The sequence below is a fragment of the Vicugna pacos genome, chromosome 2 (assembly GCF_048564905.1).
Source record: "Vicugna pacos chromosome 2, VicPac4, whole genome shotgun sequence".
NCBI lineage: Eukaryota > Metazoa > Chordata > Mammalia > Artiodactyla > Camelidae > Vicugna > Vicugna pacos.
In genome coordinates, this window is record NC_132988.1 from 58,878,438 (window position 1) to 58,904,132 (window position 25,695).

General features: G+C 35.8%; 1 protein-coding gene across 2 annotated transcripts in view; it reads right to left on the minus strand.

Moving 5' to 3' along the window:
• The window catches only part of MMRN1 (multimerin 1), a 56,020-nt gene extending 34,224 nt beyond the window's left edge, over positions 1 to 21,796 (minus strand). The window contains exons 1-3 of one of the 2 annotated variants that reach the window (XM_015244163.3): positions 21,122 to 21,796; positions 5,622 to 5,741; positions 3,173 to 3,279 (exon numbers count right to left, since the gene is read on the minus strand). In XM_015244163.3, the coding sequence (XP_015099649.2) occupies positions 3,173 to 3,279; positions 5,622 to 5,741; positions 21,122 to 21,708 (814 nt within the window). In that variant the 5' untranslated portion in view covers positions 21,709 to 21,796. Of the gene's footprint in view, positions 1 to 3,172; positions 3,280 to 5,621; positions 5,742 to 12,155; positions 12,233 to 21,121 lie in introns of those variants that run through there. The other variant, XM_072940528.1, reaches the window with a different exon arrangement.
• Between the last annotated feature and the right edge of the window lie 3,899 nt (positions 21,797 to 25,695).

A 25,695-nucleotide genomic window follows, 5' to 3' on the forward strand; every position in this document is an offset into this window, starting at 1 on the left:
TTCCTTGTACTACTTCAGAACATTTTAGAGACATCTACTGGAAAAGCACATTACTGCAAATTTTATAAAATTGGTTTATAAAGTATACTGTTGCTGACATTAAAAAAAAAAGTCTTAGGTATCATATCACAAAACTAGGTCCCTTTTTGAAGACAGACTTGTTGACCCCCCCAAAAAGCATAACAAATGTAAAATATATCAAAACTGTTACTTTGCTGTTGGACTCAATGCTCTTTTTTATTCCCAACAAAATTCTATTCACTTAGATTTTTTAAAACTTAGTTTCCTTTTGACAGTATGACTAATATTTTTAAGAAGCTAATCTAGAACTTATTACCAGGATTTTGATTATCTGAGTTGCAGCAAAAAGAGTATGTGTGGCGGTTCAGTAATATAATAAACAGCATATTGGAGAATAAAACAGGAAGAATTGCCCCACAGATTTTGAATCACAACATCCCCTCCTAACAGGCTGGGGATGGGTCTAGAGAGAGAGAGAAGGAAACAGAAAAAGAGAGGAGTGGAAAGTGGAAGAGGAGAAATAAATGAGGGTATAGTTATCAGCAACTCCATTTTATGACTGATATATTGATCTTTTATATATTTAAAAGACCTCCTTACTGCAATTTAAATTAAAGTGAAATAGTAACTTTCCTATTATGAAATTTATTTTGTTGTGGGAAGGAAACTTGTTGGGAGGACAAGAATTTGTAAAATTCACATAATATTTTACACTTTTTTGATGAATCAAATAACTTCCTTTTGTTATAAAGGGCTAGCCCTGAAGTAATTATCCTGGTAGCTACATAACCAGGTTATTCCAAACCCTTGAGGGCTCTGAAGAGATTTAAAGGCAGATTGGCCACACTGATTATTCTTGCCGTATTTGGAGGTGCTTGTCATACGAGACAGCATGGAGAGTGCTGTCAAAGGAAACCTGACAATTTTCTCTCCCACATAAAAATAAAAGACTGTTGGCACATATATAAAATGTAATGAAAAGGGGAGGGGGAACTTGGCGTGTAATTGGGTAGGAATCAGAAGGAAAATATACGGAACCCCCTCCCCTACCCAAGGGTAGATGAGAAAATGAGGAATGGTTCAAGGGACAGAGAGACACAGTAGTTCTTGATACTACCAGTGCATCAATCGCACTGATAAAAAATTCAACAGCTTCTCAGTACTGAAATAAAAGTGAAGACTATGACGGTCAGAATATCGGAAAGGGCGACGGTAGGTTCTTTCAGAATCACAGTTGTATAAGAATTGATTGTATGACAGCACAACACAACAGGCATATCTTCCATCAGAAAATTATTCCTGCCATAGATTTCAATAGAAAGATCTTCCCGCAGCAGCTTAATCAGCAGATACCTGAATTATAAGTAATTCTAATTACCATGTTGTAACAGAAAGTCATAGTCAGAACTATTCTGGGACAGTTTTGTCAATGGGGGTTCAAGATAACGATTTGGAAGAGATTTCCACAGGTTGCTTCCATCAGAACACAAGGTGTCATTAAACCATGAAACCTAAACTGAATTCAACTCAAATATTTCACATAGTACTTTAAAAAGGCAGTAACAGCACATGGTAGATATTTAAAACTGTCAATGAGTTTTGTTTTCTGTGTGTATATTTATAATGATGGAACTGTAGGTTTTTTTTCCCTCCTAGGTATATAGAGTCCACCATAGTGATTAATAATCGATTAGCAGGTATAAAAGGAAGAAGCAGGAAGCAAAACAGTCCTCATCAGCTGGAACCCATGACATTCTTTGACATACAGACTTTGCTTCCTGCCACATGTCCCCATTCAGTCTCTCATGTACAACAGGGTGTGTAATGACATTCTCAATTTCTAGAAGAGTATGTCGTGAACACTGAATCTTTAAGAAATGATAATGGAATTGCTATCCTTAAGATATCTTCATCAGAAGAGAAATACAAAAATTAATGTTAGGCTTTAGAAATATAATTCTAAATGCTCTCCAGAACTCTTAACCATCTGCCATATAAGGTTATAAACAAATACGTTTTACCACTCTGGTATATCTGTGCACCTTGTGGAAATCAGCAGTCCTTTGAAAGCAGGGTCCTTTTTGGAGTTTTTTTTAGAATATGCAAAATTACCTTGTTTCCAAATATTTTGATATTAAGTGACACTTTGTTTAAAACTTTTTTTATCTGATTATAAAAGAAGTGCATATTCATGCTGTACTCTAAACATGCATTAAATTTTTTATAACCTCTCTGAAATTCAAGCCAGACCCAGAATAAATAGTGTTACAGTGAAATTTGCCTACAGATTCTCACTGAATGGGCTAGAACCATATATAATAACCCTAACTAAGCTGCAAGTTTCCTAGAGCTTTTGTATTACAGCTTTCTTTTTTTAAAAAAAATGTGAATCATAATGGTTTCTCCACACTTACATTAATTTTTAATCACAGTCTCTTACACTGCTGATTGAATCCCCCACTGCTGCTAATGGCCTTTCTTGTAATATTCATTCATTTAAAATATGTATGCTGATGCCATGTCTTATTTTCCAAAGGAAACCTGTCTATAGCCAAAAGCAAAATAATGGTCACATGGATGTTAGGCCACAGCAGGTTACCATGTGTTTGATCAACCTGCCACCAGAAAATCCTTAAAATCTGTTGAAAAAGTGGCTCCATTAGGATATTTTGAAAAAAGCAGAATTACTCATGACACATTCATATATTCTTTAAAACCAAATTTCATTCATAGACCATATTGTTTCAAATAACTGAACTGGAACAAAACTAGAGGGTAAACCTATTTTTACATGGAGTCACTTCTAATGATAGTTTATTTAAAAGTATAAAATTAGGATTTCTGATATTTTAATAAGGCATATCTCTATGGCATATAGCTAAGAACATGTAAGATATTTAGTCAGATCTCCAGTTATGCATCATTGAGACCAACATAAAAATCCAGTTAAAGGATACCTTATGAGAGTTTAGGGTGCAAGAATAGCTCCCAGGTTAGGAAGCTCTAGAAAAGTAACAGTCTTGATCATTTCGCTACGTGTTAATTAATTTTGGCTCAAGAGGGAAATGCAACCCTTCACCGAAATCAGTTGCTTATTCTTTAGAAGTTTCAAGCCTTTAATTGTTGCTACAAAATTAACATTAGAATTTACCTTTTAGCTGACATTTTGGGCCACTGAATCCAGGACAGCATTTCCATTCCAACGAGGTCACAATTTTATGTTGCATCCTGTAGATAGGATTTGATATCTTCCGTGATCTAGAGAGGAGAGCAATTGGGGGAAACTGATCATTTGTCTCACATGAAATTATCAATTGGAATAATTAAAGTGTTTGAAACAATGTCTGAAATATGAGCATCCAGTAAGTGTTATTTGTTATTCTTCTTCTCATTATAACAATCTTCATCAAAAGATTATTACTGTCAAACCTGAATTTCTTTAGACACATTACAAAAAAAATTAAGGGTTATACTTGTTGGTATTTTAAATTCATACCTATCATTAAATTTTTTAAAGATATGATAACTTTTCCCCTGATAATGCTTTTCACTAAACCAATGTTGAAACTTATTTTAATCTTAATTTTTAAATAGTTTAAGAGGGTAATTTATTTTATTTCAATTCTTATTATATCTCTGAGAGAGAAGGGGTAGGAAGTGATCTAACATGAGAAAATGTTTCTGGGAAAAAAACATAAAAGGGAAATGAAACTGTAACATTTCAGATTAACAATCATTATAAGTAATGAATGGTACAAAATTTCAGGCTTTATATATACAAATGTAAATCATAAATATAATTTGGCTTTATTCTTTTTCCTGTGACTTCAATTTTTAGCTAATATTTATCAAATGGGTCTATGACATGGATATATATTATCTTGTTTAATCCTCACATTAGTTCTATGAGGAAAGTATTATTATTATCCTGATTTGCTGATGAGGAACCCAAGGGAAATAGAGATGGAATAATTTGCTGGAAGTCTCATGTCTAAAAGTGGTCGAGCTGGGATTTTAATCCACACTGTGTAACTTAGCCTCCCCTCTTATTTTCCAGACTTTGTCATGTATGACTATGTGGAGACAACAGTAGTCATTTTCGTGGATAAAACCTGATTATGTGGGGGTAATGCATTATAACAAACTGGGTTTTAGGAGACTGGGTTTTAGTTTCTGCTATAACTTGACAGGTAATTATGTGAAATTATTCCTCAATTTTAAAATGAGCTATAAGACTCCTTTCCATCTCTGAAAGTAGGCTAATCATTTATCTGTGTTTATTTCCATAAATTATACCCAGCAAATGACTCTGTACAGTGAAATATCCTCTCTAGTCCAGCAGCTAAAGCTAAATAGAAAATAAGGTGGTTTGGGAAAGGACTCTTTAATCAGGGTGAACTCAAGCGGTTAGTTGCATTCTTGTTGGACTCCATGCTCCCTCTTTGGCAAACTGGATTGCTAGTGTATGTGGCTCAGATGTTTTTTAAAAAAAGGGGAAGTGACAAACACTTTGCATGTACTGAAATAGTGACTAAATGGAAAGACCCATTCAAAGGTAGAGAAAGATAAGAATTGAGAATAAAAATATTATATTTCTAGTTTGTTTAAAGAGAAAAAGAGCTCACTGTGAACTCAGAAGGACTGTATGATAGGGGTTATTGTGCTTATATTTTCCTTACTAAGCAGTTAACAATGCATTCTTTGTATTTCATGTCGACAAGGAAATTGTCACAAAGGGAGTAAATGCCGGAAGCAGAACTGGAGCTCAGTGCTCCCAGATCCCTAAGATGTGCTCAGCCTCAGGACCATGAGCCTCAGCTATTCCTCAAGGGACTAAGGAACACCTTGATTTTATGTTTCCTCACTGCGCGCTTTTCCAGACTGCCGATTTGTCAGAATCACTGCTTGAGTTATTTGTATGACAATTTGCATAACATTAGCCATCATGGCCTGAATGGCAATTATAGTTTTTATTGTAGGCTTCCCTGGAACACCCCCGGCTGAGCTATTGTGTGAATTCAGAGAATTTATCAATTACTCAGCCCCACATTTTAGGATAATTACATAATTTTAAAAAAGAACCTAAATAACACAAGTCATTAAAATTGACACAAAAAGAAAGGCCTCACTTAGCTGCTCTCCCATGTATAATTGCAATTAGTATTTTGTCAAATTATGGACTTCGCTTTGACCTAGTAGGAAAGGGAAATTACCAATAAACCTTTAAAACTGTGTCATTTCATAAGGGACTAAAGGACAGAGTTGTTGGTCAGGTTGTAGAGTAAAAGTCATAGTAATATAGTAATAGTAAAAACAGAAACAAACATAAGCAGTAACATTCACTGAAGACTCACCAAGTGCCAGACACCAGGCTAATCATATTCCTTTATTACCTCACATATTCTAAAAACATCCATAAGAGGCAAGTATTACTAGTTTCTCCATTTTGACTTATTTAATATCATACACTGAGTTTCAGGTGATGACCCTACCCTGACCCTACTATACCTACGTGTACCTGGGATGATTAACTTTCTCTATATATTCCAGTCCACACATTATGGTGCAAGCAGTGACTATTTTCAAGAAACATCACGTACCTCTGAGGACAGGATCCACTGTTCCAGCCACAGGGCCCTCTTCCACTTGGGACATAAGTGACTTGGTTGTCCAGTACCACTGTGGGAGATAATCTGGTATGTACATAAGCGCACCAGTTCCTAAGGAAGAGATCATTTCATTAGGAAAAAAATCATTGCCAAAAAGAATTATTTTCATCAAAGTTATTTTCATAGACCTGTATCTACTGCCAGAACTATATAGCAGATACCTTGAAAAATTGATATCTAGCTTTAAAATATCTAGAAATGAGAGAAAATATACTTGTTACTATATTACTGTACATTATAAAGAAACAATATAAGATCAAAGTAAATTAAGAATAAATCAGAGCTAAAACCAGAATCTGTATTGTTTAGCTATATGCTAAGTCAAAATCCAAGATTGCCCTTATGGCAAATAAAAATATTAGACTGAGATTAGAGACTCAGACCTAGATCCATTACTTCTTTTGAACAGTGTGCAGTAAGATGAAAGTCAATAAATTAAATAAGTAAATAAATATTGTAAGGATCAAAAAAAGAGGAAAAAGTAACTGTTATTACCAGCAGGTGATATGATTGTGAATAACAAAAATATAAAATAGTCTAGATGTGAGTGATTAAAATGAATAAGAGAGTCCAGCAATTTGGTTAAGATCAATATAAAACTTTTTACAATGAATAAAAAAGTTTAGCCATATGGTTAAGATCAGTTAGAGTTTGATGTACTAATAGCAAATTCAAAAAGATACTATTTCCAGTAGCAAAAATAACATTTCTCTTGTTAAATCTGAAACAACACCTAAAACACTGACCAGCTTAAACAGGTTCTGCCTCCTTAAATAGGCTGTTGATTAATCAAACCTGGAGTTAATTTTCAGAGACGGCACTGGGCGTGTATGCAAGACAAGGACCATGTCTCCAGGATAATGCCAGAACCCAGAATCTTCAGTCTGTGGAACTTGAAGAATAAAAATGTTGCCACCAGAGCCCTTTACAAAGCAAGAAGCCCTTAACAAGGAAAATCTGGCTACCTGCAGCATGAGGAGCTTATATGGACTAATTCAAGACTAGCCAATCAACTTCCAAGTTCGAAATTTCCCTAATCCCCTAAATTTTGCCCTGAGACCTGGATTGAGGAGACAGATTTGAGAGCCTTATCTCTTGCCTCCTTGTCAGTTGAACTTGGAATAGAACTCTTTATTTTCTCAAAAGCTGGTGCCAGCATCTTCTGCGCACACTGGGTCATGAGCCCTTGTTCAGTAACGGTTTTGGGGGACCAGAAAGGGACTGGGGTCTTGTGATTGCTTGCTAAAGGCACTTGCCACCAAACCTTAGTGATCACCTAAACGGAATTTGTCTGGAGAGTTGGCTGTCCCCACTGCTGCGGTCCTGGATCAGATGTCTTTGGGGTGAGTACCTTGTTAAAATGTGCCTGTGCTAAATTGTCTAATAATCTTGTCAGGACTCTGGATTAGAGGCCCACCATGGGGAGATTTTCACTGGGTTAGAGCCCAAGGGAGATGATATAAAAGTTACAACTGCTGAGGTACTCAAGGAATTGGGTTTGAGTCTCAAACCCTCGGTTAGACTCCCAGGACTTTGGATTTCTTGGTTCGGGTTTGTCTGCCTACTTTGTTAGAATTGATTAATAGGGGTTGGCTCTTGGATGACTGTAGCAAAACTTGATTCAACCTGATATTAATGAGGGTCCTCTGATTCAAGAGATAGAAGATATTGTTTCCTGACTATAAATTGCCTTATGGTTGTGTGGAGGGGGGTTCACAGCTGTGCCTAATATGATTGCCTGGCGGTATTGATACAGGTGTGTATTCTTAGTGGAACTAGCCCTGATTACCTTGTTGGGCGAGAAGGTAAAGGTGAAATGAGAAAGTGTAAGGCAGGGAAACTCTACCCCCGAAGACTGTGGCTGAGTTAGAGGAATTTCAACCTAGAACATCTCCTTGGTGTCATTTTGCTCTAAGTCACCTCGAGAGAAAAAACTTTCCCCAAATGGGGAATGTTAACAGTATATTTGCTAATTTAATAGGAAGGGAAATAAAGGAAGAAAAATGTGATCACAGCAGTGAGTCTAAGGTAGAGAATAAGCATGTTAAAAATAAACAGGAAATTTAAGGAGTAAAATTAGTGAAATGAGAGCTACGAGAAATCACCTATTTCCAGATGGGTGACCAGCATGGATTAAAAAGCCTTAGAGTGATTTAATAAAAGGCAGAGAGATTAAAGAGAAACAAAACAGGTGAGGGTGACGTTATTAGACAAACAGGTATTTAAGGAAGGTTGAGATTGTTTAGGCAGTTATCAGGGCAAACAAATTTTATACCATTACTTGCAGTTTAAATAAATACACTAGTCAAATTTGGCCTCCATTTTAGTCAACTGGAAAACAAAGCAAAAACTCTTCCAAAGCCCAAACAAAACTTGCTAAGAAAAATTTTAGTGGAGTTGCTGAAAACAGCTCTTACATGTTAAATACATCCAGAGACTGGCCTGAGGAAGCTGAAGGATCTTGAAAATGGAGATAATGTGTCTAATGTAGATAACACGTAAGAATCATCTGGATTTAGAACTCTATCAGGAAGTTTGTGTTTTGTTCTGTTAGTACCTGTCCTTTCTGATAACAATATGGTTTATTGTGCTTTTACTTTCTAGACATTAGTATATTATTATGTTCTTGGTGTTCTATATAACTATTGTATAAGGTGTACTGGAGTTAGACTTGTTCTGCGAAAGAGGGGAGAAATGGGAGGAAATCATCAGATCCCTGTTTTATGCAAGGAAAGAGTCCTTTATACAATGGGACACATTTTGGTTTTTCCTCATTGAGAATTTTAACATTCTTCTGTATGAGCCCACCATTAGCGTTAAACTGCTTTTAAGCTTATATGTCTGTTAAAAGGGAAAGTCTGCCAGAAGGAGCAAACATCGACAGTTGTGCTAAATGCTGTGGGCTATACGGAGGCCTCGGACTGAACCTATTTGACGTGGATTGCCCAGATTTCTAGATTAGCTTATTTGTGATTTCTGCTGGGGAGACAAAATGTTCTGGTCATTGACCAGATTAAACTCCCACATGCTCAGAAAGAAGTGAGGGCTTGGTTATTTCAGCCTGTCTCCTCTCTCAAAGTCAGCTTTGACTGCATCTAAGGCAGCCTCCTCACTTCACTTTCTTCAGGGTGATACAGTCGCCTCTTCCACCCACCTCCTTATTGGGGTAAGTTTCTCAAGGTGGCGAGTGAGACACAGCCTGGACATTCCAAGGCCCCTCTGCAACAGGCAAGCCCACCTTCAGCACATCGGGGAAAACTATTAGGATCCTCTGACCAAACTGGTTACAGTCTTGGAGCTGCTTGGACAGATTCCTGGGCATCTGGGTCGCGTGCGTTTGGTCTGTAGGTCTGACGATTGCCTCTAATGGAAAGCTTTTCGGTGTGCCCTAAGTGAACCCTCAGATCCCAGCTGGTTATCTTTGAGACTGTTCATTCTCCTCAGTGGCTTCTCCAGGAGCTCTCAGAGCCAAGTGGTAGACAGTCACCACTGCACGGGCTTCTTTCCAGAAACCATAACTAGGAGACGGAACTGGTCCTTAAATCCTGAGGGTCTTGCTTTCTGTCTCACGCCTCTGGAGGCTGTTTAATTTCTCTCTGTTTTTTGAGGGGAGTGAGGGAATACTATTTGCTAGAGATTGGCATCCACGGACTGTTCTCAGTTCTTGGGTTTGAAACCTGGGGTAGTGACCAAGCCTTTGACTTGGGGATCTCTCTCTCTCAACCTCCATTGTCAGAGCAGCAGGCTAACCCCTCAAAGCCAGCAGTAAGGGGGAGAGTAGCTGAGGCGGCAAGCCCCTCACGTGCCCAGGTACTTCTACGAAGGAACAAAGTGTGCTCTGAGCCCCAGATTAGTGCTTTCCTTCAGCTCCCCTGAACTGGTGGGTCTTCCAGGTGCAGCCAACACTGCTGCATCACACAGACCTGGAGTTTCTGGTAAAACTATTGGCTGATGTTGGGCCCAGTCCGTGAAGGCTGGGAACAGCAGTTTTTCCAGGCTTTTCTGTGTTTTTGCGGGCCAAGAAGTCAACTATTTTGAGCACTACTATGAAGGAAATGCAGTCAGCCGAGTGCAGGGCTCAGACTTGACTAAGAGTTTGTTTTTCTTAAGAGAACAGCCCCTCAGACTGAAAACTCAGGGCTGTGTCACCATCCGCGTTGCCTCGTGCAATGGTTCTCAACTTTCCTCAGACCAAGAGTAGGCAGGTACAAGCAGTGGGCTGACAACGTTAGACCTCAACTGGTTTTCCTGTTATTTTGTACACTTCTTTACAGCAAAACCAAACTGGGTTTTTATGTCAGAATAAGAATTTTATGTCAGAATAAGGAGAGACATAAAATTGTGGTTCAAAGGGAAAACCCTCAGAAAAAGCTCATCTTGCCCGAGTCAGCGCCCACTGATGATCTCGACCCGTCCTCTGGAGTCTCCAGAGGCCCTGCTGTGCGGAGGGGGGATCCCTGCGAGTAATGCTGGCGGTAGTTTACTTGCTAGTACACGCTTGTTGTATCAGTACATAGTTTTTTCTGATCCCCGTGTCTTCTCAATTAGAGCATATTGATCGATGACTTCTCTCGAGGCAGTTTCTAAAAAACTTTGTTTACATCCACCCATGTATGCTTAGTCTCCTCCACATGTAAGATAGTACAGGAATATGAATTGACTGTGTTCCAGTGAAGCTGAGAAATTTTAACACCATCAAAGTAAGTCATTTGCCACAAAAAAAAGTCATGATCAGACAAATATAGCCTTTATTAAAGTACTTATGTTTGGATGGCATCCTGGTAGAAACCATCCAAAATGATATTTAAAGATATTCCATATCTCAAGAAATCATACATTGAAAATAAACATGAATGCTGCAAATGGAGTTGTAGGGAATGGAGAGAGAATTAAATGTTACTATGAAGTAAGACAGAAAATATTAATTATATGCAAATGCATAAAAATAAGTTATTACACAAATCATATAAGAAAGAAAATTATCTGACTCTAATGGGTGAAACCTAGTTGCTAGAGCTGGAAATCTGGAAAATGTTTTTATGTGCTTGTAGTATGTGTAATAACTTACGTCTCTAATTTGTGAAAGTAGACATTAGAATGGATAGGTACTATTTAGGAAAAGAAGAAGATCAGCCTCATTTTTGATTGCAATACCAGTTATTTTATAAAAGATCTTATACCAAACTATAGAAAGTTCTTAGTAACTGTAGGTTAACTGAATGATTGGATTATATATGATTTTTTTTTCTCCTTACTTTTCTATTTCTATTATTTTCCCTATTGTGAATATGTATTTTGTTACATTTAATTTATATTCTTCCCTCTCATTTGTGATTGAGGTTTTTTATTGGGGGTGGGGCAAGAATGATTTATAAAATTTAATACTAAAGGAAATGTTATATAACTGTAAAATCAAATCACTGCAAATTCAAATCAGTATGAAATGTATGCCTCTAAATCAGTATGGATGTAGAAATCTATGCTGCTTAAAATAATAATTATTTTGATTATAATTAAAACAATGCAGAAATCATCCTAAATATTAAAGACCAAAGAGGGCACACATTTTCCCCCAGAGTAGAGTCAATGAAGTTAGTAAACATTTTCTTTGGAATATTTAAGCTTCTTAGGATCAAATGTTCTTTGACAAACAAAGGTGACTCAGTGATTTCATCTGTCTAAGGCAGATACATTGGGCTTATTGTGCAAAGTTCTTTTGAATGAGAAATCGGAAAATTCAGTTCCATAAAGACATAAAAAGACACTGGCACATTTTATTCAAGCATGGTGATACTTGCAAAAATAATGTGAAACAAAGAACTGATAAAAACAAAAAATAAAAGAATTAAAGTTGAGAGGACCAAAATAAAGGGATATTAAAAAAATTAATTCATGCAAATCCACTGATTATCCTATTACAGTGAATGAGTAACTTCAGAAGTGCCAACAAATTGTCTGTCACGTGAGTATTGGTGGAATGACTATGGAGGGTGGATAAGAGGCAGGAAGAAGGAAAGTACCACTGTCCCTATGTATCCTGGGTTTTGGAAAAAAAAAAAAGATGATGGATAGACAAATACTGTTTGTGAGAATAGATCACAGTTCACCTGCAGAGGTTGTTTAAAATCCTAGATAGTAAAACCATGGCATGACGGAAATAGTTGAGAGGCAAAAATGCAGGTCAGCAGATTGCTGGTGTCCCAGCCATCTTTGATCCAGTGTAAATTGGAAGAACTGTCCACAGCCAAAGAGCCCCTGGTGTGACTCGTAATTAGGTTTATGCTCTCGATGAAATAAGCTTATTAAGGGATGTTAAAAATGTAAATACAATTTTAAAGCCAAATAATCCAAAAATGTAAGTTTAAAAACAGAAAACTCAGCATGATGAACTGGTGACAGGCAGTATAAAAGCAAATGTGATGATCCCAGACAAGCATTTTGCTTAAATCTAGAAATCCTTTGTACCTTTCCAGACTGATTACAGCAGACAGAGAGCAGTTTCTTTGAAGTGTCTAGCTTTCCGTGGGGTCCTAACCCTCCAAACAGCAGGCTGCATTTGGGATTCTCTTTCAGGGTAATAACACTGTTGCTTTTGTGCAGTAACATGTACTGAAAAAAGCTTGTATTGATTCTTGGGATTTTCCAAGTTAATAGGTAAAAGTTTGTTCTAGGAAAAAGCAGACATCTTTGGTTATTTATGAACACGAGCCTTACTTGCAGAACTTACAGAATAAGAGGTAGAAAAGGATTCTATTTTGACTTACACAACTTGAAGACTTGTGGATAATGAACTTAGAGAAGCATTGTAAACAATCTACTGTACTTTTGATTGAAACATTTTAGAAATCCAGTCTTCTAGGAAGCCAATGAAAACACTAAATAATAACAGAAATTCCATTAATTGGTCATTTGCCATTTGAAGTGTACCCTGACCAAAAATCATATCCATTTTTATCCTGAATTGAGAGTGGATTGAAGCAACAAAGGATTCAATTAAATCATGACCATGACAAATATTTTCCTTAGGAAATAAGACAGCAATCTAAGAATTAGCATTATTTATTTATACTAGTCTTTAGAACTCAGATTAATAAATTGCTTGTCATCTTCTTCATAGAAGATTGAATTTACATTGATAACCTGTGACTTGAATTGACACAACAGCATGAAAATACCAAGTCTTGAGAATATTCGCTAGAAATCAAGGTAAACTAGCACATTTGCCACCATGAATTAGCTACTGGTATGTAATTTTCTCTCGGATGTTGAAGATTAGGTGCTTGGGGAGATTATGTTTTTAGGGACCTCTATGACTTTGTTTCCTGTCATGCCCTTATTGAGATGAACTTAGGGTTTCAGTGAGGAGCAAGAGGAAAATGATACGAAACAAGGTAGGCAAGGCTACTTGTGAAAGGATTATCTGGTGACTCTCCCTTCAAACTCCCACAGTTCACCTAACATCAACGTGTGCCTCCCCCATTTAAGAAAATGTGCGAACTCAAATAATCATTTCTTTACCTTGTACCTAAAGGTGACTACAAATTACAAATGACAACAATATATATATGTGTGTGTCAATTCATAAATGTCTGAGGGAAAGGACTAAGTTTCTCTGTGGGATTTTATTAGACAGAAAAATGTTAATTAATCTTTTATAGGAAAATGATTCATTCATGTTGTCACTAGTTTATCTTATGAGGACCACTATTGTTTTAATTATAAGTCTACTGTTGCATGGAAATATATCCCAACAGAAACCTACCTGAGCTAAGTTTGACATTACTAACAGTAAAATTATCAAATTACAGGATAGTACATCATCACACACTAACCCCTTCAATTGCATAGCAGTCAAATCCCTACCAAATTCAATGACGATAACTGGGATAAATGTATTCTAAATATATCAAAGGTAGTCATGTACTTTAATGACAATAACTTTTGTAAATCTAACCTGCTGTTTTCTTTCTCAAGTCTATAACCAGCCCAGCATATGTGACCAGTTATTATCTGTATCTTTTTTAAAAAATAAATTAGTAAAAAGTAATTTGTTTTAAGAGGAAATAATTTTCTAAAGGCAAGATTATACCCTAACAAACCTAATTTTGTTGATGTCAATAATTGGAGAGAAAAACATTCAAATAAAGTCTCATTTGGTTCAGTAGTTCAATTACTAAGTCCTTGAGGATAAGCAAGTGTTCTGGGTTTGTAAGAAGAGAACAGCTTTCAGAGATCAGCAGTCAGAGGAAATGTTCTCCCCAGCACACCGTCCTTGTACAACAGCATCAGTAAAATACCATAGACAACAACAGCCAAAAGGTGAAAACAACCCAAGTGTCCACTGACAGATGAATAAATACACAAAATGTGATTTCTGTCTATCTGTCTAGTTACCTACCTACTTGCTTATCTACCTATGATGGAATGTTCCTTAAAAAGGAAGAGAATTCTGTCACATGCTACAATATGGATGAATGAATTTTGAGACATTATGCTAAGTGAAGTAAGTCAGTCATGGAAGGACAAATACTATATAATTCCATTTATATGAGGTACCTAGCGTAGTCAAATTCATAGAGACAGAAATTAGAATTGTGGTTGCCAGGGCCTGGAGGGAAGGCAGGAGGAACAGGGAGTTCTCATTTAATGGGTACAGAGTTTCATTTTGAGAAGATGAAAAAATTCTGGAAATGAATGTTGGTGATGGCTGCATAACAGCATAAATATACTTAATGCCACAGAACTACACACTTAAAAATCATAAAAATGGTAAATTTTGTGTTATGTCTAGTTTACCACAATAAAAATAAATCCATTCATTCTGAAGAAAATTACCATGGGAAGCTCTATATCATTTTGCATGCCTCTTGCCAAAATCAGAGGTAGCTGAAGAAGAAGAGGAAGAAATAAATGCAGGACAAAATGAAAAGATAGACAAAGGAGAGCAGTAAAGGGACAGAGAGAGAGAAGAGAGAAGGGAAATGAGGGTTTCCTCCCAGCTGCGTAGCCATCACAGATACATGCTTTCTCCGCCCTAAGTCAGATTTAGAAGATCATTTCTGAGGACGACAGGTTGCCCACTGAATGAGATTTTCATTCTCTTCTGTTACTCCATACATGGGGCCATATGAAGAAGGGTGTGCCTTTCTGTGTCTGGAGCTTTTCTTTTTTTTTTTTTCCCTATTGTTGAATTACACGAAAGGAGAGGTGCAGGAGTGGGGATACCCGCATAAGCGAAACAAAATAATAAAGAAAATTTTCGCAGAATAGAGAGGCCTGGAACATAGTTGTTGACTTGGTGCTGGAGCCAGACTTCCTGCTTTTACATCTTGACTCCACAACTTATTAGCCATTAGCTTGTTCATTAAATGTAGCTTCCTCATCTATACACTAAATGCAATAATGTTACCTACCTCACGGGATTGTTGTGAGATTAAGTGACTTAATATAACATATATAAAACACTTGCTGCTGCTGATAATGATTACATAATTCAGAGAGTTCAGTAGGATTTTTTGTGAAAGGGAATAGATATCCATACATATACAGGTATTTAAATATCTCCGTTTTTCTTTTTTTTGCTTCATACACAAGTAGAGACAGTTCCTTTCTTGCTTCTTTAATGACCTGATAAATTTATCTTAACCATAATTGCTTATTTATATCAGGTCAATAATAATTTCCAGAAAACCATTAAAGAACACTATCACTGTATAAATGATAATAAATGAGCTTAGCTCTCAGAAGGAATATATTCAAGATGTCTCTATAGTCTTAAGCAGTTACAAACATAAAGCCTCCCCAAATGTTATGTAATCTCTATTTTATAAGAATCTTTATTTTTTTTAAACAAACTAAAAAGAAATTAGTAATTTGAGAGAGACTAGGATTTACATGTAGTTCACTAGTCATGAATGAGAAAGCAGTCCAAAGGAAATACACACAATATGAAAGAAGAAATAATAGAAATTAGAAGCAAACATTTAAATTTAGTACAAAAAATTTTAACATGTAAAGCACATACAAATAAAGCATTAGACTTTTATATTCAGTTTTGTATTATTCCAAAAAAAGTCTGTCTTGATACTAATCTCATTAAGAAAATGACTATTTTCAAATTAAAAAGTTGTAGTTAATTTCATTTTAGTGCAAATACCTCTACATAGTCCATCCTCTTTCAAAATTATGTATAGTATTTAAACTGGATAAAAGTATGAGTTTTATAAAAGAATCATGTAAATAAATATTTGAAACAAAATTTGAGAGGCAATCGTGAAAAGCTCAGATCATGGGGAACTTCTGACACTTTTCTGGTTATTTAAGGTTTTAAGAAGAAACCCCTTTTATATATCAACTTTTGCAATAAAAAGTTTTTGTCAGGCATTACTGATTTGCCTTCCACAGTGAGCACAATATGGTGAATGTCACTGAGTATTTTGATGACAGGTGCTGTACAGTGCCTCAGAGTCACAAGTTACTGTGTACAGACAATATTCTCAGTGTAAAATTTTAGGAGAATGAGCTGAATGTGTCCCCATCCTAGGATATGCATGGGGTTTGCTTTTGGGATCCAATCTATTTTCCAAGTTTTAAAGCCAACAATAGTACGTTTCAAGTGGTATATTGAATTAGATACATATAACATGCATTACACATGTAACAGTAGCAATTCTTAAAGTTATTTTAAAACAATTTTTTTCATTAATTTGTTTTATTTTACCTAATTTAATTTTTGAAAATTTTTAATTTTTTTCTGTTTCCTTTCTCCACACTGTGACTTCATCATATTCACGGACATTGTAAACTGTTTCTATTCCAGTAGGTGTCAGACTTTCCCAGTGTGCAGGCCACAGAGCCTCTGGAAAGGCAGGCTAATAGATGCTGTGATGTATAATTCTTCACATAAATCACTTGTTCTTGGATACTGACTCTAAACGTTCCCCCCAAATAATACATTTTAAATTAATATTTTCATATTTAAATAAATATCAGGTGTAGAAATATAAACATTTGTCATTTAATGACCTGGACTATATAAGCACTTGTTAAATTCCAGTATGTATAATATAGTATGTATTTATATGTTCAGCAATTTAGTGAGTAGAAATATCAAAGAAATAGAAGGAAATTATTAATGAAAAAATTCAGGTACAGAATATACTTTATTTAGTGTTTTTACGGGCAGTAATGTAGTAGATGCATTTATTTCTCAGGGACATAAAAAATACTCTTTAATATAATAATGTGTTTTAGAATTTTACAGCATGTGAGAATAATCCCTTTGGATGTTATTAGGTCTTGATAAGAACTTTGCAAACTACACATGATATAGGCTGAATGTTTGTGCCCTTGCCCAAAAGTTCCTATGTTGACATCCAAATAACCATTATAATAGTATTGAGAGAGGGGGTATTTGGGAGACAATTGGGGTCTTTGGGTAGTGCCCTCATGAAAGGATTAGTACCCTTACAAAAGGATTAGTACCCTAGAGAGAACCCCTCCCCTCTCCCCTCCACGTGGGGATACAGTGTGAAGCCAGGAACCTGAAAAAGGGCTTCACTGACCATGCTGGCAGCCTGCTCCTGGGCTTCCAGCTTCTGGAACTGTGAGAAATAAATTTCTGTTGTCTATAAGGTGTCCAGTCTGTCATTTTGCTATAACAGCCTGAATGGACTAAGATAGCATGAGTTTAACTGACCAGATTTTTCACATCTAAAACCTACTCACAATTCACAGAAATAAGCAGGAAAAAATGCATATTATAATAGGCCACTGAATTAATTCAATGGTTTGTTTTTGTAATTTTAAACCATTAATTTTTAAAATGATAGTATTTACAGTTTCTATTTACAAGTGGTCTAATAAAAGACTTTGGTCCAATAAAAGAATTATAGTAGAACTTGTCATTTTAGACATTATATTAGAAATCATAATTCATTTAATTCAAGCCTCCTATTTGTTCATAAACCAAGTATGTAGATGATAGAAAGAACAAATGAAATTCTAAAAGAAATCAAGTCATTAAACTCAGCAAATAAAATATTCATCTTGTTTCATATTCAACTTTTATGTCCCTTCTGACCCTTTTCATTAACATTTTATTTTATTTATGACCATTCTGTATACAAACTAAAATACAACAAAAAGTGAAACTTTCTGGTCTAGCCCTGATGTGTGCTTTCTCTCCCCTCCCTTATTTACAAAAACAAAACAACAACAACAAAAAACCCTCTTCAACTGAGCATCCATACTTCTATAGATACCATATCTCCCAAATTTGTCTCTCTAGCCTTGATCTCTGTTTTGAACTCCAGATCCATCCAATAATCAGTCACTTATTGACATAAGTATTATTCCTCTTACTTAGAATCACTATAAAAATGCCAAGAGTAGTAGGGGAAAAAACTCCCAAAACCTAAGGTGAGTTTATCCCAAATCAACCAGGTTTTATCATAAAGAAACAAGAATTTTTCTTCGGGGAGGATTCTTCTTTGTATTTTCATATTGGTCCATAGATTTTACATTTAGTTTGTTAAATATCATGTACCCACTGTAAGCCTAAAGCTTTACTAGCACTGAAAATGTGTACCTGTACATAAGGAAATCACAAGTTCTCTATCATTACAATGCACTGTTGTAAGTGTGCTGATAGACAGATTCAAAGAGAGCTATGTGAACAGTTAGTGGGGCCACCTAAGTTAGCCTGAGAAGGCGTCCTGGAAGTATTATTAGGTGTCAAAGAAGTAGGTGATGGGAAAGGAAGACCATGTCCACCAGGGGGACAAACAGGGAACAAAGATAAATTTAACAAATGGTGTGTAATGGACTAGAGCACTACACATTTTAACTGCCAGAAAGTCACAGAAGCTGAGGCTGGAGAGGTAGGCAGGAGCCTGGTCAAGGATGGTGTTGTGTGACGAACTTGGTATGAAGCCTAGATTTTATGCTAGAGGTAAAGAATAGCCTTTGAAGGCTCTGAGACAGGGAAATAAACTGGTCAGTCTTCTTTTCCCAATTGGGGTAACATATTGTATTTGCTGAAGGAATGTAACAGAGGGACTGAGAGCTACGTCTCTGAAGCCAGCCAGCCAGAGTTGGAATTTCTACCTTGAGACTTACTAGCTGAGTGACCTTGGTTAAGTTTCTTAACCTCTCTGTAATGAAATAATAACAGAATCATCATGGAAATATGGTGGTGATGAAATAATTGAAAATATAGGTACACAGATATATTTACTCAGAATCCAGTACAGTACTAGGAACAAATTCCACAAAGTGTTTGCTATTATTATTTGCTAATCAAATAAAAATATAAAAGACCTCTTTTGACCTTATCAAGGTTTCTTTGCATCAGCACTGTGTCCATATGAGATGGACCTAAGTTTTCTCTAATACCATTATCAGTTGCATGGCCGAATATGTAAGAAGTTGGGACTTAATGGAAAGGGTTCCTAAAAGAAAACCTCAGATCTCCAGGACCTCAGGTTGTAGAGTCTCTAAGTACCATTGGTACTTTCTCTATAAATAATTTAAAATTATTTTCATTGGAAAATCCATCGGATGAAGCTCTGTTCATCAAGTTACACCTTGAATGTCCTTCTAAGACATATTGAAATTTGAAAAATCTGATAGATATGCCAGCGCATACTTTTTAAATGACAGATTCCTTGGAAGTAGGAATTATTCTTATTTAAAAAATTCTATGTAACCCCAGAGATGAGCACAGTGTTAGGCACATAATAGGCAAGGCAATATATAAACAATCATCAAATAAATAAGGGTTCATAGCTTTGAAAGTGAGGACTTTGGATAAAACAATTGGCATTTACTTAAAAACTAGTATATTCATCAGATTATCAATCACTAGTTCTGATTTTGAAACAACCATATGCCACTTTCTATATGCTCTGTAAAATTTAAGTGATATTTTAATTTAAAGTATCCTCTTCTTTTGGTCATATTTACTGTTCTATTGAAAAATCTCTTGATGACAGCATCACTAAACAATGCAGATCATTTCCTGTGAATGCCTAAGAGTTCTATATAATTGGGTTTAAAAATTGTGGAGTCTAACAAAATATGATTAATAGAAATGATCTTGCCAGTGACTTAGAAAAGGCTCTCAATGATATTTGTTACTATTATTTAACAAACCACATTCTATTGTTCCTAAACATGAGAAAGTTTAATTTATATCTGTTAAAACATCTGTTATAGACAAAGTCTACCCAAATTTTACAATTTGTAGCATTTCTTTTACTGTATTGTTCCAAATTCCACCAAGTTAAGAAGCTTTTAGTTAAAATCAGATTCACTTTCATATTAAAAAATTCTATATCCTTTGAAGTACAGTGAAAAATGGATTTGAATAACAAATAATACATAAATATGACTCTATTGGCTTATATTGTTCCCAGTGTCCCCTCCTCTTTATGTGAACAACAGTGTTAACACACCATCTTGCACATAGCAGGTGCAAGTTGCTATTATTAACATAAATTATTTTATATAGTTAGTCAGGTGTTTAACTCAAGCTCCCAAGGCATTATTTGGTGTCTTGAAACTATTTTATTACCGGTAAAAGGCACAGCTTTCAGCTTCATAATACTAAACCTTTAGTATTCCAAACATGCAAATAACTTTGAACATTAAATGAATAAAACGCTGACTTGCATTTTTCTCAGGTTTTTTTCCTTGTTTTTGTTTTGTTGTTGTTGGGTTTTTTTTTTTGTCCTCTTGAAAGTCTTTAATGATACTCTTATAAGCGTTATTATTTTGCTTCAGTTCAGATTGAATTTTCTCTAATTTTAAATCAAAATCAATTTGAAAAATTGTCTTTTCTATTCAACACATTCCTGATGATGGCATAACTCAATGTAACAGTACTAGTAAAATATGGTTTGTTGAGCATCTATTCTGTGAGAAACATGCATCTAGGCACAGTTCATTAATTCGAATCTTGCATGATAACCCTGCAAAGTTGGTATTTTTATCGGTACTCACTGTATCATATCTGTATTTTACGAATGAAGAAACTGAGATTCAGGGAGATCAATTGACTTGCACAAAGTCATGGATCTAGATAGCACTGGAGCCAGGTTTCCAACCCAGTTCTGAGCACAACCAACAAACCCTTGAGTTGAATTAATTAAATTAACAGTCACTGTGGTGGTACATTGCTAGTGACTATCCCCAGTTAAAGCACCTCTATTAGTGACTTCAGCCACTTCAATTACAACAAATTGCTGCCTTTTGTTTATTCATCTTTTCCCTGTTAGATAAGGTAATACTTAATTACCTGACCTAACTGAAATATGACCCGGTTTCTTCTTGAACATGAAATCGTTTTCTGGGACTGAGTTAGTTTAATTGTTAGCCTGTGATCTTATAAACCTTATAGTTAGAAAGAAGAAAAAAAGAACGGTCCTTACTTTCCTCTAGTTGTTTCAAAACTTGGTTTTTGATAGCTGGTTCTTTGGCTGCCACTGCTGTCACCTCTGCTGAGGTATGTTTCCCGGGGGGATCGATTTCCCACACCTCCAACTGAGTTTAGAGAAATGGTTTGTTCATTCGACTTTCTGGCAAAGCTCTGAAGAAATTTCAGTGTGGAGTTGGGAAGGACCACGGACTCTGCTTTAGGACTGAACGTGATGCTAGAGCTGATCAGGAGGGCAGGAGTTTGTAACTTCAGCACCCTTTCTGGCTTCTCTGTGGGCGTGAGAGTTTGGTTTCTCACAGCCTTGGGAGATGTGCTTGTCTCCGAGGGAAGCAGTGTTGATTTCAGAAGACCCTCTTCAGAGGTGCTGGCCTCAGGAGCTGTGGCCATCTCAGCAGATGTGGTCTGAGTGGTCGGCAGCATCTGGCGACTTTGTATTCTGCTTAGAGGAACCGAAGTAGAGGTCACATTCTTCTGGGAGTTCTCATCCTCAGGTATAGTCCAAGTATGTGTAGTGTCCTTTAGCCCAAAGCCCCCACTCCATAAACTAGAAAGCAGGATAAACAGCCTTGCTCCTTTCATCTCAGCAGCTTGAAGCAAGAAAGCTATGTGAAATTAGGGGAAAAGATCCTTCTGGCTTCTTTGACAGCTGCTTCCACACTGGATCTGCTAAGACAGAGCTCTGCCAGTTTGAGATGTGTAGAGGAAGCAGGTTTCTGTGTTTTGTAGTGGACTCAGGAAGTTTGATTTCCTGTTTCTGTAGGTTTTGTGTGATCTGTGACCCCTGGTAGGATGATCTGTGAAAGCAGTGAAGGGTGTCTGATGAAGCTAGGGGTAAATGGGAAAACACAGTTATTATTATCAGGAAAACCCATGGGAAAAACATGAAGTAATTTTCCTTTCCTAGGTTCACTCATGTTTCATGTGTTGATGACTTTGAAGAGAAATTTCACATTGATGATGGAATTTTGTTTGCATAGGCTGAATGAAGGAGTTTAACATTTTGTTCTACTCTACAAGGAAATTGAGAAAAAATTTTGTAACACTTCCTTTCCACTGTGCCCCACCCAGAGAGCCACATTTTATTCAAGGCTGTATATACATGCACACAAACAAAAACTCATCTATGGTGTCTTTGCCCTTTCATGCAGCACAGGCTGAATTATGAAAAAAATATATACCCCTATTTTTGTATATACACTTCAGCTGCAGTAGCATTATTTGAAGTTAATCTCAGTGATGATGATAAAGAAAAGCATAAATTACTGAATTATGTCAGTATACAAAAAATTCACTTTAAATTTTGCTCTTAAAATGTCTATCAGAACCAAGTAATGAAATGATTATCAGAAATTTAGTTCTTCTATTTTCTAATCCTGATATTCTAGTGGTTGGAGGTAATTAGTATTTTACCACTAAGGAATGGATGAAGAAAAAGTGGAGTCACATGAAAATAAATTAAACATGGATCATATATAAGGCTTTGTATTTATATTGCAGTACAAAAGTACACCCCCTGCAGATAGTAGAGAACTAAATTACTCAAAGACTTTTCTATGGTTGTTTTCCCACTTGAGATGCTTCATGGAATTTATGATTTCACTACTCCAGCAAATTTCTGATTCTCAAGCTTCCATCAAGCTCTCTCATCTGTAAAATATTCCATAGCAGACCCTTTGGACATGTAAATAACAAGTTAGAACAGTTCACCCATCCAGACCTTCCTTCCTTCATTCATTCAGTAATTTCCCAAACCTTCAGTGAGCTTCAGCAAGATACTTGCTTAAGTACTGAGTTTATAAAGCAAGAATATTCTTGGCCCTCAATTTGCTTATGGTCTATTATGTTATCTGAAGGCTCGATGTATGTGTAATTAATCTTTCTGTCAACTTCTGTGCCAGGCATTAGGTTCCTGCTAAATATTCAGTCATGGAATGTTTTCTTTCAGAATTGGAAAATTGGAAACCTCATGACTATTTGGTTTTGTATTACTATAAGTATATAGTCTTGTCTCTAGTCCCAGATACAGGACACCAGGATTTGAAACAAGACCTATTTTTTCTCTGAACCACTGACTTTTTGGTCTTAATACTTTTTTCTCCCCTTAATCTTTGCCATTCACTTACATAATCATCTTGTTGACTTATTAGAGAGTATACAATATGAGGTTATTTAAACTACGACCAACATTCATCAGCCGAAACTCCAGTTGACTTTCATATGGAGTGCGAAGCATCTGTTTCTCGGATATACCACAGAACAATCCCACAAAGTCTGAATAAGTAAAAGATCAAAGAGGTCCAGCACAGACAAGCCAGGCAGCAATGTGTTACCAAAAAGAGCAATGAAACTGCATAATTTTCACAACTCTAACATGGTTTTTCAGTACTAAGAAAAAGACATTACAGCTTCCTTATCTGGAAAAGACACAAGTAACTGTCTTTGGCTTAGAGCAGAAGAGTATTTAGAAAAATCCAAGCAAAATGTTTCTGTTAAGTATACAATTTAAAATCCATCTTCTTAGATTTAGTAAAAGTAGATGAAGAGACCATCCTGAAACCTTAAGAAATAACCAGAACAATGTGACACACATAGATCTTTTGGCTTCTCTGGTTTGAAAAAAACATTTTGATCCCTTTTAGGACAAATGAACTTTAGTGGTAAAGGGTCACTCATTGGATCTATAACTGATAGCATATGTTTCTCAAATGGTAATAAAAACTGAACTGAGCTAAGCAATTCATTTTGGCTCCTGTAAGGTATTGATCAATAATGACTTTTGGTTACCCCAATCCTAGCTTGCAAGTGACCTTGTGATCAAAAGGCCTGAGGTTCTGTATCTCATTATCAATCCACTAAGCCATCGTGGGCTGGAATTCCCCAGAGAATCCCCAGCTTCTCTAATGGCTTTAGGTGTGTGGATCATCCTTTAATTGGAGACATAAAATATCTGTTCTTCAGAAACTGTCAGAGGGCCTAACCTCAAATGCTGTTCTCTGAGACTCACTAATACTCATCAAATACAAGTCAAAAACAAATAATATTCCTGGCATGACTGCCTGAAGACTACTGAATCCATTCTTTGAACTATGCTAAATACTATCCTTGGATTAAACTGTATCATCAGAGTTTTGTATATCTGGACCCCACCATTCTGTTACACCCCCATGGCCCACAAAATTTTTTATAATGAATTATGTTTTACCCTATTTTTTCACTGAGTAATTTATAAGAACAAAACTGTGAAACTCATTAGATTATGTTGCATCAGGAGGTTTTTATGTCATTTTTCATGGTACCATAAACATAGAATTGAATCATATTGCAAAGCATGTTCTTCCTAGGTAATGAGATAATGGGTTTATTTCAGTTTTCTTTTTCTAATTTATTATTATTTTCATATTCTTTTTTAAATTACAAGAAAATAACAAAAAATGTTATTATGTTGAAACAAAAATATAAATAAGAGTTAAAAGACTCTAAGATTGAGGATTTCATTGTTTGTAGGTGGTGCTGTGTATTACTTAAAGCCACATGTAAGGCTGCAAAAGTTATTCTTTGGAAAATGTTGGGCATATGGAATAACTTCTACTAGATTAATAGATTTCTTAGCAGTTTCTTCCTTTCTTTCTCACATGAGAAATTCTTTTCTTAAAATAGTATAAAACATTTAAAATAATATTTCATTATAGCCTTCCATAAACTGACATTGTCAAAAGATAATTGCAGGAAGCAAAGTCCTAAGCTCTTTTCAATTTTATGTTGGTTGAAAGTATTAAAAACCTGTTAAATTTATATGTGGACCAAGGGGGTTATAAACATACAGTAAAAGGGCTGGAGGAAGAAGAGAAACAGATTTACGTGTGATTTTGATGAGCCAAACAACATGCTAAGTAAGCTAAATTTGGCACATTGTTTAATTCTCCCAATGATGTAAAGTATTCTACTTTAATTTGACTGACAGAAAGTCAGGCTCAAAGGAGTTAAACAACTCCCTAGGGTAACACACTGGTAATTGAACAGAGACTTATGTCCAATTCTGATTCTTTCCACTATGTAATAATAACCTCCCAAAGAAATAGTAAACATGTAAGTTTACAAAAATCTAGAAAAATAATTTTCAAATTATCTTAAATTCATTTTAATTATTTTAAGCTTGCAGCTAAAACATATAGTGAGACACCACTAATAATTGAATGATTTCTATTAACTTGAATTTATGAAATTAAAGGGGGAATTTTGTGTTTTTATATTTTCTCTTAGTCTAATCTTTCCTGTTTTATTCTTTTTGGTTGGATGCCATTTTTAATTCCTGTGCAGTATTGTAAGTGATGACCTTGCCTTATCCTTGACAGCACAGATAAGGTGCTCCTTTCATTTGCTAGAATGGAACCTGCAGGGCAGTATAAGACTACTGCACCCCCGGCATCTAGGACAGTGTTTGGCAGGCATTCGATAAATATTTATCAAATAAATGAATGAATGGATAAAACTATTAATGTACTTCTATATATCTGTAATAATAATACCTGTCAGGGAATTAAATAGGGGAGGATCTATTTCCCCAAC